The 19,660-nt window shown below is 46.5% G+C and overlaps 1 protein-coding gene across 1 annotated transcript in view; it reads left to right on the top strand.

Moving 5' to 3' along the window:
* The window catches only part of b3galt1b (UDP-Gal:betaGlcNAc beta 1,3-galactosyltransferase, polypeptide 1b), an 89,250-nt gene extending 70,632 nt beyond the window's left edge, over nt 1-18,618 (top strand). The window contains exon 3 of the mRNA XM_072444317.1: nt 17,156-18,618. Within this exon, the coding sequence (XP_072300418.1) occupies nt 17,371-18,357 (987 nt within the window). The 5' untranslated portion in view covers nt 17,156-17,370 and the 3' untranslated portion in view covers nt 18,358-18,618. The remainder of the gene's footprint in view (nt 1-17,155) is intronic.
* Nucleotides 18,619-19,660: the final 1,042 nt, after the last annotated feature.

Raw genomic sequence — 19,660 nt, 5'->3', positions numbered from 1 at the left:
CTTTGGCAAGAAGGAACAGTTGGGAGCTGTAAAAGATAAATTAGTAAGGATAACTATTAATTTTACATTTTCAGTTAAAATTAATCAATTTGATCATAATTATTTTCATAGCCAATATTGTATTGAGTAATTAAGTACACTAATGTATTAATAACTGGCTTTAGTCATTTTCTCCTGGCACAGTTTCATCACATCATCATTTTATAGCATTACAACCTCAACATTTTACTCTTATTTTAGCCGGCTGGACCACATTAAAATACAACAGAATACACGAAAAAGGTCTGAAAATCTCTGGGGGAGGGCCCCCAGACCCCCCTGTTCATTAGTTTAAACTGCTAATGTGCTAATGTGGCTGTCGACCCTTAACGCCCACAAATACGCCCAAAAACATATCTGGGATGTGTGTTATTTGTACAGGGAGTAGAGGTGATGTCAGCGGAATACCAAGTTGCATTGTGGGATTTAAGTTAGCAATATTTGAGCTGTTGAGGTGCTGAGAATAAACTAACTGGCAAACGGATGCCCTGGAGTTTTGGTGAACTTTGTTTGCGTTGAAGAAAGTTCCCATATGTGAATTGTTTACTGACAATGGCAATAAAACTGATTCTGATGACGTGGTGAGGGGCCCCCAAATTTTTTTTCGCTTAGGGCCCCCTGAAGGCTTGGGCCAGTCCTGGCCGTCTGTCAAGTTCTTTTTTAATCCAACACAATAAGGGCGCCATCTTTATCAAGTCGAAAGTGCAGAGTCGGAAGGCCGGCGGCCCGCGAGGGCCGTTGGATGCCGCTTGCGGCTTTAATTCTTTCTTCTTCTTCTCGGGACCAACCCCCCTATTTTTCACCCAGTGAACATTGACGAAAAGTCACAAAAATTTGCACACCTCTAAAAATCGTGCCTCTCTACATTCTGGCTATATCCCTTTTCTAAAATAAAAAAAATTGGCGCGTCAGCGCCCCCAAATGTACCAAAAATGCATTGAGAGATGGGAAATGACCCAAAAAAAATCTGATCGTAGAATCATGAAATTTGGCGCAGAGGTAGATGGTGACAAGAGAAGTAAAAAATATTATTACGGCAACGCCGTCCGCCCAACCAAATGTCGGCCATATTGCTTCAAAAATGGCTAAACATGACTTCGGAGTTTTTCCAAACGTCGTACTTTTACGAACTCCTCCCAGGGCGTTGGCCCTAAAAAGCTGAAATTTGGTGAAAATGCTACTGAGGAGTGGGACATCAAAAGTTATCCAAATTACATTGATACCTGTCACGGTCTCTGTGCGGCGAAGCCGCAAACTGTAGCAAGAATTTCAGAAATCTCCCAAATTTAACATTTCTGCCGTTTGCGCAGATAAAGTCCGAATTGCGTCAAATTAGAATCAGTTGTTAAACTCTTTGCCCTAAACCTACTTGAAGTGAAATAAATTAATTTGGAGCCACAGCGCCCCCTACAGATTTTATATGGAGGTTAAATATTTAGTTTTGCGAAATTATATGAAATTTGACACACAACTCAATTTTAGCATCCCCATCAAAAAAGTCAATGAGACCCATGTCATAATTGTTATGGCTTTGCCGTAACGATGACCGAAACCTTCCATGTTATTCCAATGGGGAAATCGCCAGAACATGTTTACACTTTAGACTTTCACAAACTCCTCTTAGGGCGTTAGACATATTAACCTGAAATTTGGTGAGACTCATCTTCAGGGGTGGACCATCAAAAGTTATCCACATTTTTATTCAAAGAGTCACGGTGTCTGTGCGGCAAAGCCGCACATTTTGCCAAGAATTCAAAATAAAATTGCTTTTTGATGGTAAAACAAGGGTAGAAGATGTGACAGCGTCACAGATTCAGCAGTAGGCGTAATAAAAGGACAATTGGGGCGCGTTAGCGCCCCCTCCTCTTGCGGCGTGGCGGCGGCGTAGCGAGGGCCGATCATTGCCGCTTGCGGCTATATTTTGTATTTATTTTCCTGTTCTTTCTCTTTTTCTGATATGCGTGTTGTTATAACCCCCCCACAAAATATAAGAAACAAAATAGAAAATGTTCATGATATTCTGCACCAATATAGAAGAAGCTAATAAGATAAGATAAGATATTCCTTTATTGTCCCACATGGGGAAATTTCATTGGTGCAACGCAGGTAGATACAGAGGTAGATACAGAAGAACAGAACAGATCACTTATAGGAAGTTTGAAAAACACTTTCAGTAGAAGATCTCCTATAAATAAATAAAAACTCCCATAGACAAATGAATAAATAAATACATAAATACCATTGCATGTGATCACGACAGTAATTGCACATGAATATGTGTCACGACAGCACATAGATTGCACATGAATTTCATAGTAATTGCACATATGACAGAATTGCACATCAGTATTAGGTTAGGTCAGTATTGCGAGTGTTCAGGACTAACAGTTTTTGTTATAAAGTCTGACAGCAGCAGGAAGGAAAGACCTACGGAACCTTTCCTTCACACATCGAGGGTGGATCAGTCTCTCACTGAAGCTGCTCTCCAGAGCGGAGAGAGTGTCCTGCAGGGGGTGACACTCATGGTCCAGCATAGATGTGAATCTAGCCAGGACCCTCCTGTCCCCCACCTCCTGCACCGAGTCCAGAGCACAGCCCAGGACGGAGCTGGACTTCTTGATGACTCTGTCCAGCCTCTTCCTCTCCCTCTCTGTGATGCTGCTGCTCCAGCAGGCCACACCGTACAGGAGGGCTGATGCCACCACAGAGTCGTAGAAGGTCTTCAGGAGTGGCCCTGTCACTCCAAAAGACCTGAGTCTCCTCAGGAGGTAGAGCCGACTCTGGCTCTTCCTGTACAGTGCGTCTGTGTTATGAGTCCAGTCCAGTTTGTGGTTCAGATGAACACCCAGGTACTTGTATGAGTCCACTCTCTCAATGTCCCGTCCCTGGATGTTCACTAATGAGGGGGCAGTGGGGTGGCGTCTGCGGAAATCCACCACCATCTCCTTGGTCTTCCCCGCGTTGATGAGGAGGTGGTTCCGCTGACACCAGTCCACAAAGTCCTGCGCCAGTCCTCTGTACTCCGCATCATCGTCGTCCGTGATGAGTCCGATGATGGCAGAGTCGTCAGAGAACTTCAGCAGGACACAGCTGTCCGTGTCATGTCTGAAGTCTGCAGTGTAAAGGGTGAAGAGAAAGGGCGCGAGGACAGTGCCCTGGGGCGCCCCCACACTGCAGGTCCAAGTGTCAGACACACAGTTCCGGGCTCTCACAAACTGGGGTCGGTCTGTGAGGTAGTCCAGGATCCACTCTGCCAGGTCATACTCCACACCAGCCGTCTCCAGCTTGTCCCTCAGGAGCAGCGGCTGGATGGTGTTGAAGGCGCTGGAAAGATCGAAGAACAGAATCCTCACAGAGCTGCCAGGCTTTTCCAGGTGAGAGAGAGAGCGGTGCAGCAGGGAGATGACGGCGTCCTCCACTCCGATGCCAGACCGATATGCAAACTGCAGCAGGTCCATAGCTGAGCTCACGGTGGAGCGGAGGTGGTCCAGGACCAGCCGCTCCAGTGTCTTCATCAGGTGGGACGTGAGAGCCACTGGCCTGAAGCTGTTGAGGTCTTTGGGGCGCATTAATATGAGCTAATATATGAATATCATGCAACAAATAATTTGATATAATAATGATTTAATGATTTAAAAAAACTTTACTTAACCAGCTAAAAACCCCATTGAGATCGAGACCTCTGTTTCAAGGGTGACCTGGGATAGTAATAATAAAATGAATTTGATTTATACAGTGCTTTTTGGACACTCAAATACACTTTCTATTGCATTATCCGTGCGTTCCGTATCTAACAAAGATATTATTGTAGCCACAGCTTTCCAGAGGCAGGCTGACGGAAGCAAGACTGCAAATGTGTGCCATCACTGACCACCACTTATCACTCACACACAACATTCACACATGCAAAGTGGGTGAAGTGTCTTGCCTAATGACACAAGGACAGTTTGCACTGGAGCTGCTGTCCCTCTGTGGCCCCTGGTCTCCCGTCCACACACTCACCAGGGCCATGTTAGCTTCTGAGGTGCGACAAAATACTGACACGCAGGTAAAAGGATACAGTTTAATGATTTTTACAAAAGTGGCAGACATATTATTCTTCTGTCTGCTACACAGTCATAATCTATGACACCCTTGGATCATTATTTTATATTTTGGACATTTGATTGTAACGAGGATTATTGGAGCTGAATGCAGGAGAATAAAGATGACGCAAACGTGCATGAATCACTCGAAATACAACTTTTGAGTGAGTTAATGCGAAGGAAAAGCAATTATAACATGATTTAAAGTCAATTTAGCACGTGTGTCATTAAAACTAGGTCTGAACTTGGGCTAAATTAGGTCCAATCCAAGACCAAACTGGATCATAGGCCGCTTGAACTGAAGCCGGCAGCCTATTAGCCCGGACACACTGCTATTGAAGAACATTTTGCTGAGGTGTCTGTCGGCGCGCTCAAGGCCATGCATCAGCACATTTGGGTTGACCATACCAACGTCAAGCATAATGGGTCTTTTCTTTACCCGTGTCCCATCTGCAGTGACTACATTGCATTACATTTATCTATTTTTTTAATTAAAATTATTTAACATTTTAAAGAAATAAACTCCCTATGATGTCTTTTGTGGTGGACATGACCAGAGTCTCTGTCTACAGGCCTCTCCTGGCACAACCAAACAGGAAGTGATGTCACCGACTTTGTAACAAAACAAAACAAATGAACTAATAATGAATTCTAAACAAGACCGTTACTTTTACTTTGCCAAATAATAATGATGGTATTATTTATAATGCCCAGGCTTTATGAAGATGTTCAAGATGCATTTGCACTAGTTACACACACACACACACACACACGCACACACACACGCACGCACACCTACACACACACACACCTACACACGCGCTCGCGCGCACACACGCACGCACATACACCTACACACACCTCTACACAAACACCTACACACACACACACGCGCACGCACGCACGCATACGCACACCTACGCATATGCACACCTACACACACACACACGCGCACGCACGCATACGCACACCTACACACACACACACACCTACACACACACGCACGCACGCACACCTACACACACCTCTACACACACTCACACACACACACACACCTACACACACACACACACACACACCTACACACACCTCTACACACACTCACACACACACACACACTCACACACACACACACACACCTACACACACACACACACACCTACACACACCTCTACACACACTCACACACACACACACACACTCAATCACACACACACACACACCTACACACACACACGCGCACGCACGCACGCATACGCACACCTACACACACACACCTACACACGCACGCACGCACACCTACACACACCTCTACACACACTCACACACACACACACACCTACACACACACACACACACCTACACACACACACGCGCACGCACACGCACACCTACACACACACACACACCTACACACGCACGCACACCTACACACACCTCTACACACACTCACACACACACACCTACACACACACACACGCACAGTAGTAATATTTTGTGTGTATTGTGTTTACAGCTCTTTTACATCACAGTATTTTGCTGTGTCTCAAGGACAAGCCACTAAAGTATATGTTTTATATTTTAAAACATAATTCATGAACTCATCAACTAATGAAGTTGACTTGACAAAAAAACAAAACATCTTTCACTTTCACCTTGACAAAATCACATAATTATTCTGCTAAATCAACATTTATGAGCCTTTTTGTTTTTCTTGCATTTGGTCTCATCATGAGCTAAAGTATTTATTTATGTTTGAGTTCTCATTGTCCTTGGACGCTTGAGCGCTCAGAAAATCCTGCCCCCTGGTGGACGGGCTAAAGCTCTGTAGTTGCTTGCAATTCTCAGAAAAAATATTACAGTTTTTTACGATTGAATAAACACAATTTTTATTGTTTTGTTTTAATTAGCAAAACCCTACACACAATTAGCACAACCACAAACCCAATTAGCAAAACACCTTAGCTCCTTTGCAAAATGAAACACTCTTGTAAAAACTCTACACTAATTTATCAAAACCATATTTTTTTAACATAAGAAACACACACGTTGCATATGACTTAACTATGTTTGCACCAGTTACACACCAGTTACACACCAGTTACACACAAGTTACACACTAGTTACACACCAGTTACACACCAGTTACACACTAGTCACACACCAGTTACACACCAGTTACACACTAGTCACACACCAGTTACACACCAGTTACACACCAGTCACACACCAGTCACACACCAGTTACACACCAGTCACACACCAGTTACACACCAGTCACACACCAGTCACACCAGTTACACACCAGTCACACACCAGTTACACACCAGTCACACACCAGTCACACCAGTTACACACCAGTTACACACCAGTTACACACTAGTTACACACTAGTTACACACCAGTTACACACCAGTTACACACTAGTCACACACCAGTTACACACCAGTTACACACCAGTTACACACCAGTTACACACCAGTCACACACCAGTTACACACCAGTCACACACCAGTTACACACCAGTTACACACCAGTTACACACCAGTCACACACCAGTTACACACCAGTTACACACCAGTCACACACCAGTTACACACCAGTTACACACCAGTTACACACCAGTTACACACCAGTTACACACCAGTCACACACCAGTCACACACCAGTCACACACCAGTCACACACCAGTTACACACCAGTCACACACCAGTTACACACCAGTCACACACCAGTTACACACCAGTCACACACCAGTTACACACCAGTCACACACCAGTTACACACCAGTTACACACCAGTCACACACCAGTTACACACCAGTCACACACCAGTTACACACCAGTTACACACCAGTCACACACCAGTTACACACCAGTCACACACCAGTTACACACCAGTTACACACCAGTCACACACCAGTTACACACCAGTTACACACCAGTCACACACCAGTCACACACCAGTTACACACCAGTTACACACCAGTCACACACCAGTTACACACCAGTCACACACCAGTCACACACCAGTTACACACCAGTTACACACCAGTCACACACCAGTTACACACCAGTCACACACCAGTTACACACCAGTTACACACCAGTCACACACCAGTTACACACCAGTCACACACCAGTTACACACCAGTTACACACCAGTCACACACCAGTTACACACCAGTCACACACCAGTTACACACCAGTTACACACCAGTTACACACCAGTCACACACCAGTTACACACCAGTCACACACCAGTCACACACCAGTTACACACCAGTCACACACCAGTTACACACCAGTCACACACCAGTTACACACCAGTCACACACCAGTTACACACCAGTTACACACCAGTCACACACCAGTTACACACCAGTCACACACCAGTCACACACCAGTTACACACCAGTTACACACCAGTCACACACCAGTCACACACCAGTTACACACCAGTCACACACCAGTCACACACCAGTTACACACCAGTTACACACCAGTCACACACCAGTTACACACCAGTTACACACCAGTTACACACCAGTTACACACCAGTCACACACCAGTTACACACCAGTCACACACCAGTCACACACCAGTCACACACCAGTTACACATCAGTTACACACCAGTCACACACCAGTTACACACCAGTTACACACCAGTTACACACCAGTTACACACTAGTCACACACCAGTTACACACCAGTTACACACCAGTTACACACCAGTTACACACTAGTTACACACCAGTTACACACTAGTCACACACCAGTTACACACCAGTTACACACCAGTTACACACCAGTTACACACCAGTTACACACCAGTCACACACCAGTTACACACCAGTCACACACCAGTTACACACCAGTTACACACCAGTCACACACCAGTTACACACCAGTTACACACCAGTCACACACCAGTCACACACCAGTCACACACCAGTTACACACCAGTCACACACCAGTCACACACCAGTCACACACCAGTTACACACCAGTCACACACCAGTCACACACCAGTTACACACCAGTCACACACCAGTTACACACCAGTCACACACCAGTCACACACCAGTCACACACCTGTTACACACCAGTCACACACCAGTCACACACCAGTCACACACCAGTCACACACCAGTCACACACCAGTCACACACCAGTTACACACCAGTTACACACCAGTCACACACCAGTCACACACCAGTCACACACCAGTCACACACCAGTCACACACCAGTTACACACCAGTCACACACCAGTTACACACCAGTCACACACCAGTCACACACCAGTTACACACCAGTTACACACCAGTCACACACCAGTCACACACCAGTTACACACCAGTCACACACCAGTCACACACCAGTCACACACCAGTCACACACCAGTCACACACCAGTCACACACCAGTCACACACCAGTCACACACCAGTCACACACCAGTCACACACCAGTCACACACCAGTTACACACCAGTCACACACCAGTTACACACCAGTCACACACCAGTCACACACCAGTTACACACCAGTCACACACCAGTTACACACCAGTCACACACCAGTCACACACCAGTCACACACCAGTCACACACCAGTTACACACCAGTCACACACCAGTCACACACCAGTTACACACCAGTCACACACCAGTCACACACCAGTTACACACCAGTCACACACCAGTTACACACCAGTTACACACCAGTCACACACCAGTCACACACCAGTTACACACCAGTTACACACCAGTCACACACCAGTCACACACCAGTTACACACCAGTCACACACCAGTTACACACCAGTTACACACTAGTCACACACCAGTTACACACCAGTTACACACCAGTTACACACCAGTTACACACCAGTTACACACCAGTTACACACTAGTCACACACCAGTTACACACCAGTTACACACCAGTCACACACCAGTTACACACCAGTTACACACCAGTCACACACCAGTTACACACCAGTTACACACCAGTTACACACCAGTTACACACCAGTTACACACCAGTCACACACCAGTCACACACCAGTCACACACCAGTTACACACCAGTCACACACCAGTCACACACCAGTTACACACCAGTTACACACCAGTCACACACCAGTTACACACCAGTTACACACCAGTCACACACCAGTTACACACCAGTCACACACCAGTCACACACCAGTCACACACCTGTTACACACCAGTCACACACCAGTCACACACCAGTCACACACCAGTCACACACCAGTCACACACCAGTCACACACCAGTTACACACCAGTCACACACCAGTCACACACCAGTCACACACCAGTCACACACCAGTCACACACCAGTCACACACCAGTTACACACCAGTTACACACCAGTCACACACCAGTCACACACCAGTCACACACCAGTTACACACCAGTTACACACCAGTCACACACCAGTTACACACCAGTCACACACCAGTCACACACCAGTCACACACCAGTCACACACCAGTTACACACCAGTCACACACCAGTCACACACCAGTTACACACCAGTCACACACCAGTCACACACCAGTCACACACCAGTCACACACCAGTTACACACCAGTTACACACCAGTCACACACCAGTCACACACCAGTTACACACCAGTTACACACCAGTCACACACCAGTCACACACCAGTCACACACCAGTCACACACCAGTCACACACCAGTTACACACCAGTTACACACCAGTTACACACCAGTTACACACCAGTTACACACCAGTTACACACCAGTCACACACCAGTTACACACCAGTTACACACCAGTTACACACCAGTCACACACCAGTTACACACCAGTCACACACCAGTTACACACCAGTCACACACCAGTTACACACCAGTCACACACCAGTCACACACCAGTCACACACCAGTCACACACCAGTTACACACCAGTCACACACCAGTCACACACCAGTTACACACCAGTTACACACCAGTCACACACCAGTTACACACCAGTTACACACCAGTCACACACCAGTTACACACCAGTCACACACCAGTCACACACCAGTCACACACCTGTTACACACCAGTCACACACCAGTCACACACCAGTTACACACCAGTCACACACCAGTCACACACCAGTCACACACCAGTTACACACCAGTCACACACCAGTCACACACCAGTCACACACCAGTCACACACCAGTTACACACCAGTTACACACCAGTCACACACCAGTCACACACCAGTCACACACCAGTTACACACCAGTTACACACCAGTCACACACCAGTCACACACCAGTCACACACCAGTTACACACCAGTCACACACCAGTCACACACCAGTCACACACCAGTCACACACCAGTTACACACCAGTCACACACCAGTCACACACCAGTCACACACCAGTCACACACCAGTCACACACCAGTCACACACCAGTCACACACCAGTCACACACCAGTCACACACCAGTCACACACCAGTCACACACCAGTCACACACCAGTCACACACCAGTCACACACCAGTCACACACCAGTTACACACCAGTCACACACCAGTCACACACCAGTCACACACCAGTCACACACCAGTCACACACCAGTTACACACCAGTCACACACCAGTCACACACCAGTCACACACCAGTCACACACCAGTCACACACCAGTTACACACCAGTCACACACCAGTTACACACCAGTTACACACCAGTCACACACCAGTCACACACCAGTTACACACCAGTTACACACCAGTCACACACCAGTTACACACCAGTCACACACCAGTTACACACCAGTTACACACCAGTTACACACCAGTCACACACCAGTCACACACCAGTTACACACCAGTCACACACCAGTTACACACCAGTTACACACCAGTCACACACCAGTTACACACCAGTCACACACCAGTTACACACCAGTCACACACCAGTTACACACCAGTTACACACCAGTTACACACCAGTCACACACCAGTTACACACCAGTCACACACCAGTTACACACCAGTCACACACCTGTTACACACCAGTCACACACCAGTTACACACCAGTTACACACCAGTTACACACTGCTGTGGAAATCCTTCAACACTTTTGGCTAATCCTGCTTCTAAGTGCACAGAGTTGTATGGGTGAAGTACACAGTGAATTTGCAAAACATGGCTCGGATTTGCTGCATTTTTATAGTGCTTAAACCTGATTGGTGCGTCTACAATTAAGCGATCTTGTGTTTGGTCACCTAATGGCAGTGTTCAATGGATTGGCACATGGGTGTGGTCATTTGGCACATGGGTGTGGTCATTTGGCACATGGGTGTGGTCATTTGACAGTCAGTGCTTTAGAATTGCAAGAAAGTGACATCTTGATAAACTTCTGTGTGTAAATGCACAAGTGTGTTCAGTGTTGTAAATCACTGTGTGTGTTGTTTTGCACAAAGTGTGAACTGACTCATTGTGTTACAGTGGAGCAGATCTGAGGCCGAGTTTTGCTCCTTGAGTGTGAGGTTTTGATAATTGGGCAAAACTTTAAATTTTAGTGTTTATTCAATCGTAAAAAACTGTAAGACTCTGCGTCAAAATGTAGCTTTAAAAATGTCTTGCAGACACTTTTAATGAATAAGACAAAACAAAACATGAATGACATGAAATGTCACTATGAAGAAGACTTGAAGTTCTGCCGTTTTCAACTGGAGTCAATGGACCTGTTTCTATTCTCAGTTGTCGGAGTTCAACTCCCTTTTAAATCAGTCCAACTGATTGTCTAAACTAATGAAATCACAAAACAATTTAAGAAATAAAAGAGAAGAGTGCAAAGAAAAATCCTTTCAGTCAAATGCACAGCTAAACAAAACTGTTTCTAACTTAGATTTGAACATTGTTAGAGTAGAATCTGTCTCACATCTTCAGGAAGAATGTTCCAGATTTTAGCTGCATAAAACTGAAACACAGATTCCCCATGTTTAGTGCTGACTCTGGCACCAGCAGGAGGCCGGTCCATGTTTAGTCCTGACTCTGGCACCTGCAGGAGGCCGGTCCATGTTTAGTCCTGACTCTGGCACCAGCAGGAGGCCGGTCTATGTTTAGTCCTGACTCTGGCACCAGCAGGAGGCCGGTCCATGTTTAGTCCTGACTCTGGGCACCAGCAGGAGGCCGGTCCTTGTTTAGTCCTGACTCTGGCACCAGCAGGAGGCCGGTCCATGTTTAGTCCTGACTCTGGCACCAGCAGGAGGCCGGTCTATGTTTAGTCCTGACTCTGGCACCTGCAGGAGGCCGGTCCATGTTTAGTCCTGACTCTGGGCACCAGCAGGAGGCCGGTCCATGTTTAGTCCTGACTCTGGCACCTGCAGGAGGCCGGTCCATGTTTAGTCCTGACTCTGGCACCAGCAGGAGGCCGGTCCATGTTTAGTCCTGACTCTGGCACCAGCAGGAGGCCGGTCCATGTTTAGTCCTGACTCTGGCACCAGCAGGAGGCCGGTCCATGTTTAGTCCTGACTCTGGCACCAGCAGGAGGCCGGTCCATGTTTAGTCCTGACTCTGGCACCAGCAGGAGGCCGGTCCATGTTTAGTCCTGACTCTGGCACCAGCAGGAGGCCGGTCCATGTTTAGTCCTGACTCTGGGCACCAGCAGGAGGCCGGTCCATGTTTAGTCCTGACTCTGGCACCAGCAGGAGGCCGGTCCATGTTTAGTCCTGACTCTGGCACCAGCAGGAGGCCGGTCCATGTTTAGTCCTGACTCTGGCACCAGCAGGAGGCCGGTCCATGTTTAGTCCTGACTCTGGCACCAGCAGGAGGCCGGTCCATGTTTAGTCCTGACTCTGGCACCAGCAGGAGGCCGGTCCATGTTTAGTCCTGACTCTGGCACCTGCAGGAGGCCGGTCCATGTTTAGTCCTGACTCTGGGCACCAGCAGGAGGCCGGTCCATGTTTAGTCCTGACTCTGGCACCTGCAGGAGGCCGGTCCATGTTTAGTCCTGACTCTGGCACCAGCAGGAGGCCGGTCCATGTTTAGTCCTGACTCTGGCACCAGCAGGAGGCCGGTCCATGTTTAGTCCTGACTCTGGGCACCAGCAGGAGGCCGGTCCATGTTTAGTCCTGACTCTGGCACCAGCAGGAGGCCGGTCCATGTTTAGTCCTGACTCTGGCACCAGCAGGAGGCCGGTCCATGTTTAGTCCTGACTCTGGCACCAGCAGGAGGCCGGTCCATGTTTAGTCCTGACTCTGGCACCAGCAGGAGGCCGGTCCATGTTTAGTCCTGACTCTGGCACCAGCAGGAGGCCGGTCCATGTTTAGTCCTGACTCTGGCACCAGCAGGAGTCCGGTCCATGTTTAGTCCTGACTCTGGGCACCAGCAGGAGGCCGGTCCATGTTTAGTCCTGACTCTGGCACCAGCAGGAGGCCGGTCCATGTTTAGTCCTGACTCTGGCACCAGCAGGAGGCCGGTCCATGTTTAGTCCTGACTCTGGCACCAGCAGGAGGCCGGTCCATGTTTAGTCCTGACTCTGGCACCAGCAGGAGGCCGGTCCATGTTTAGTCCTGACTCTGGCACCAGCAGGAGGCCGGTCCATGTTTAGTCCTGACTCTGGCACCAGCAGGAGGCCGGTCCATGTTTAGTCCTGACTCTGGCACCAGCAGGAGGCCGGTCCCTGAGGTCCTCCTTGAGTCCGAGATGAACTAAACTAATCAGCTCCATAAACTAAATGATCTAAAACTAAATGTTATTGTTGTATTTCCCTTTTGGTGTCAGATTTTTGCAATAATAGAAAACCCGTTCTCAGTAGACTGTACTCTACAGACACCAAGCGTTCATCATCCATTTGTTTGAACTGGACCAATAAAGTGTGTTATCATCAAGACCTCTTCACCGCTCGTCACCCTCACTTGTAATAAACGCTGCCCCCTGTAGACAGAACACAGGGATCTGAGCTGCTGTTTGGGGGTCTCGACCTCTTGTCTGTCACACTCAGAGCCTCACATTTGCTCAAATCAACATCAACTTTTAGGATTTTCAAAAACCTTTTCTGGTTGTTGTGGATCTTAGCTTGCTATAACATTTGTTCTCCAAACTTGAAGTAATAGCCTATTTTGGTTCATTTAAAAAGTGATTTTGTGAGGTAATCTGAGGTAAGAGATTTTCATAAGACATTGAAATGAAACAATTTAAAATAAAACATTTGGGGGAAATCTGCTGTGTTTTTGTTTCTTCAACAACATGTCAGATTTGCTCCTGTAAGTGACGTGTAGCAGACTGCAGTGTTGTTCAAGACCAGATCTGAGACAGGAGTGTCAATAAAGGACTCTGGAGAAACGGGTCTGATAAAGCAAGAGCAGGAAAGCAATATGCTGCCATGCCACAGCGCGCAAAACAAAAAACAAACAGTGGAGTAAATTCCCATTGAGTCAAAGGTGATTCACAACAAACTGTGGATCATGTTTTGTACTAAATCTGTGGAACCAGCTGGTTGTGCTGTTGCTGTGGTTTCAGTTCGGCTGACGCGGGTTACATCATAAGACCTCGCTTGCATTTCATCCTGATTGATGACCTCATGTGTCTTCTTCTTCTTCTTCTTCTTCTGCTTCTTCTTCTTCTTCTTCTTCTTCTTCTTCTTCTTCTTCTGCTTCTTCTTCTTCTTCTTCTTCTTCTTCTTCTTCTTCTTCTTCTTCTTCTTCTTCTTCTTCTTCTTCTTCTTCTTCTTCTTCTTTTCCCCCTGGAGTTACTTGCGTTGTTGTCGTTGTTTTCAATGGCGGCACCTGTGCATCTACTGGACTGAGCGTGGACAGGAGACCAGCGACGCCCCTACCTCCAGTTCTTTACTCTGATTCTCCAAATGGGAACTTTCTTTACTCTGACTATTATTTAGCGCCTTTAGTGCATTTTCTATTTCTGCCCATTCAAGCTATTTTGTTACATGGAATCTTCCTGCAGCTTTAGATCCTGATCCTTTTAGTTCTCTTTTGAGTTTGAGAAGCTCAGTTTACAACATCCACCATAAAGAGAACAAGATCCTCTCTATCATCAACCAAGGTATTCTCATTCTGGAACCTTCACACTTGGAACCTTCACACTTGGAACCTTCACACTTGGAACCTCCACACTTGGAACCTTCACACTTGGAACCTTCACACTTGGAACCTTCACACTTGGAACCTCCACACTTGGAACCTCAACACTTGGAACCTTCACACTTGGAACCTCAACACTTGGAACCTTTACACTTGGAACCTTCACACTTGGAACCTTCACACTTGGAACCTTCACACTTGGAACCTCCACACTTGGAACCTCCACACTTGGAACCTCAACACTTGGAACCTTCACACTTGGAACCTTCACACTTGGAACCTCCACACTTGGAACCTTTACACTTGGAGCCTCCACACTTGTAACCTTCACACTTGGAACCTTCACACTTGGAACCTTTACACTTGGAACCTTCACACTTGGAACCTTCCCACTTGGAGCCTCCACACTTGTAACCTTCACACTTGGAACCTTCACACTTGGAACCTTCACACTTGGAACCTCAACACTTGGAACCTTCCCACTTGGAGCCTCCACACTTGTAACCTTCACACTTGGAACCTTCACACTTGGAACCTTCCCACTTGGAGCCTCCACACTTGGAACCTTCACACTTGGAACCTTCACACTTGGAACCTTCACACTTGGAACCTCAACACTTGGAACCTTCACACTTGGAACCTTCACACTTGGAACCTTCACACTTGGAACCTTCACACTTGGAACCTCAACACTTGGAACCTTCACACTTGGAACCTTCACACTTGGAACCTTCACACTTGGAACCTCCACACTTGGAACCTCCACATTTGGGTGCAGTGCAGGCATCTCTCACTGTGTCTACTTTCACCTCTTTACTTTGCACTTTCTTGACTGCATCCGCATAGAACCTTGAGAGACTTTCATTTTTAGTACTTCAGAAGCTCTTTTGCTCACTTCACATCCGCTATGTTCTTCCCAAATATGCTTGTATTGTTTTCTGTTTGACGCAGTCGTTTTGTAACAGAGTTAACAACTTTATTGAATTCAAGTGATGAGCTGTTATAATTGGTTGTCTCTCCAGCAGAACTTTACTCGTTATAGATGAATCGATTTTTTACAGACTGTGGTGAGTAACAGCCCTCAGAACAAAAGAGTCCTCCGTCTCCAGCTGCCCAGGCATCACAGTGTCCCTCCTCTGTGTCCTCCAGGAGGAGCCGGGTGAACTCTGGAGACTACTGCTCTTGACTTTACACTGATGAAACATTGTTATTGTTGTTTTTAATGTCTGTAAAGTCTGCTTAAAAGATAAGATAATATAAGCCTTTATATGTCCACACAAATGTTGGTGTTGCGACGCAAGTAGTTACAGAAGTAGAACAGATAACTTATAGAAAGGTTTAAAAATCTTATAAACAAAACTTTTATAGACAAAACCTCTTATATTCTTAATAAGAAGTAAAATTTAAAAAATCAAATAAGATAAAAATAATAATAATAGTAGCAAAAGTAACCCTCTTATTTACAGCAGTTATATGGACGGAGAATATTGCACCAATATGATTGACATTATGTCACAGTATTGCACATGATTATTATACATATAAGCAGAATGTAAATGTGTAACTATTGGCCATTTATGCACTCAAATAAGAGTTTTATTTCACACAAAGAAATTGTCAGTAGGTACTGTAAGCTATGCAGACTTCCTAGTGATTGTGACGATTGTGTTTTCTGTTTTGCCCTGTAGTGACCCAAGTTGAGTTGTAATGGAAAAGTGTCTGTTTCCATTGAAAGAGCAGTCTTGTGTCTGTGGCATCTCTCAGCCTTGTTTGTACAGGGGCTGAGATATGACGGGCCACACACTAAAAGTTCACTTTTACCTGTAGCTAGTAACATTTAAACTGGCTATGCTCACTCTGGATTGAAATCAAAGGTCTATAAAATGTACATCTTAAATATTAACTTGCCATTTCTTTTGTGTATCTCTTTCAGATGTAAATGGAGCAACGAGTGTCACCAAGAGGAATTTGATGTCTAAACTACATTGGAGAGGAAAAGGCCCCACCTCTATCTTCCGTCCTGATCACTGACAGTTGATCTGCAGACGTGCAGCAGCAGCTCCAGGCTGTGCAGCTCAGAGGAGCTGCTCTAATGGAAGGGAAGCCTGAGAAGATTGTATCCCTCTCCATCGTCCCAAATGCAGCATAATGCCTTCCAAAGTGTCATGCTTGTACCTGCTGACAGTGGTGTGCTGGGCCAGTGCACTGTGGTACCTGAGTATCTCTCGGCCTACGTCCACCTATGAAGGACACATGTCCATACCCATACGAAAGACTGCCAAATCACCCAAAAACCTCACTTTCACCAACATCCGCTCTCGCACTCTCAATCCACACTCCTTTGAGTTTGTCATCAATGAGCCCAAGAAGTGTGAGAGTGTCAGCCCCTTCCTGGTCATTCTCATCAGCACCAATCATAAGGAGTTTGATGCCCGGCAGGCCATCAGGGAGACCTGGGGGGACGAGAGCATCTATGGAGACATACACATCCTCACCATCTTCCTCCTTGGCAGGAACACGGACGACGTACTCAACCAGATGGTGGAGCAGGAGAGCCAGATCTTCCACGACATAGTGGTGGAGAACTTCATAGACTCATATCACAACCTGACTCTGAAGACCATCATGGGCATGCGCTGGGTGGCCACCTTCTGCCCAAAGGCCCAGTATGTGATGAAGACGGACAGTGACATCTTTGTGAATATGGACAACCTCATCCACAAACTGCTGAAGCCCACCACTAAGCCTCGCAGGAGGTACTTCACCGGCTATGTGATCAACGGAGGGCCCATCCGAGACATGCGTAGTAAGTGGTACATGTCACGGGACCTGTACCCGGACAGCCGCTACCCCCCATTCTGCTCGGGCACTGGCTATGTGTTCTCTGCAGATGTGGCAGAGCTCATCTACAAGACGTCCCTCCACACCAGACTGCTTCACCTGGAGGATGTGTACGTGGGCCTGTGTCTGCGCAAACTCAACATCCACCCATACCAGAACAGTGGTTTCAACCACTGGAAGATGGCCTACAGCCTGTGCCGCTACCGCCGAGCTATCACCGTGCACCAGATCTCCCCAGAAGAGATGCACCGCATCTGGAACGACATGTCCAGCAAAAAGCACCTACGCTGTTAGGACCTGGTGCCCTTTGCCTTCTCTTTACAGTCACTGAACATTGTACAGAGGACTGCTGTCTTCATCACACATGTGTTACACACATTCATCGTCTATTCAATGTGATGCATTATGATTGTAGAAAACACATGAGGGTTTAGTGCCGCCCAATGCAGACGTCATGATGTTGTCATATTCCAGTCCTGCCTTCTCATTTCTGTTGCCTATTGAAGTGCCCTTGAGCAAGACACCAAACCCACAGCTCTGCAGCCACTGAGTCCATCAACTGTTGTACAGACCTGATATGGACAGTGTAATCCCTCATTTGTCCAGTGTTCCATTGTAGGAAAAGATTCAGTTGTATTCATCTGGACTCAGTTTTTAGGAAGTAACAAAACGTTTCGACTCTCATCCAAGAGTCATTGTCAATCTGCGAATCGAGTCCGGGAACTCCGATATTTATCCCACTCTGAGTAGGACCTGGCTTTCGCTCCGTCCTCACTGAATACCCGATTAGCATCTGAATGCCCTGGGCGTCTACCTCTTAGGATGCAAATCAGGTACTCAGTAAGGAGGGAGCGAAAGCCAGGTTACAATAGGAGGCTGATAGTAAATAAAGAGGGTAGTTTCAAGTGAAACACCCTTTATCAAGAGGTCTCGCCCGGTGGGCAGGTCCTACTCAGAGTGGGATAAATATCGGAGTTCCCGGACTCAATTCGCAGATTGACAATGACTCTTGGATGGGAGTCGAAACGTTTTGTTACTTGCTAAAAACAGAGTCCAGCTGAATACAACTGAATCTTTTTGGGCGATATGACAAAACAAAATGTTTGTGCTAATATAAACCCTTCCAGTGTTTCCATTAACCAGCACTAATGCATTTTCAATGCGTTAGTGTGAGCCAAAGATCACAAACTATGAAAAACCCAGGCGGTTTTAGTGTCTGACAACCACTCGACCACACGTGAGTTCATTCGAAAACATTTCCAAGGGCAGCAATTCTTTGTGTAGATTGTTACTGCTACTGATTCTAAAAACCTTGTAATCAACATTAATTAAATCTAACATTATTCTGGACTATAATGCACCAAAAACATAGCGATCCACAACAGTTGGTCAATTTTATTGTGTTGTTTCACCAAGCATCACAATTCTAAAGGAATAAGTGACTAAAGTGAAGTGAAGTAAGTACAAACTAAATTTAGAAACTCTAGGGTGAGTGAGATAGTGATAGTTCTTTCTAGTACTGCTGTAAAGAACATAAAAACAATAACCACGTATCTGCGATGTGGGATGGAATGTTTACATTAGTACCAGGCTGTGT

The sequence above is a fragment of the Eucyclogobius newberryi genome, unplaced genomic scaffold, assembly GCF_026437365.1.
Source record: "Eucyclogobius newberryi isolate DKJ021-1_F unplaced genomic scaffold, fEucNew1.0.hap1 SCAF_14, whole genome shotgun sequence".
Lineage (NCBI taxonomy): Eukaryota > Metazoa > Chordata > Actinopteri > Gobiiformes > Gobiidae > Eucyclogobius > Eucyclogobius newberryi.
Note: the sequence above shows the minus strand (reverse complement) of the source record. Positions and strands in the feature narration are given on the sequence as shown.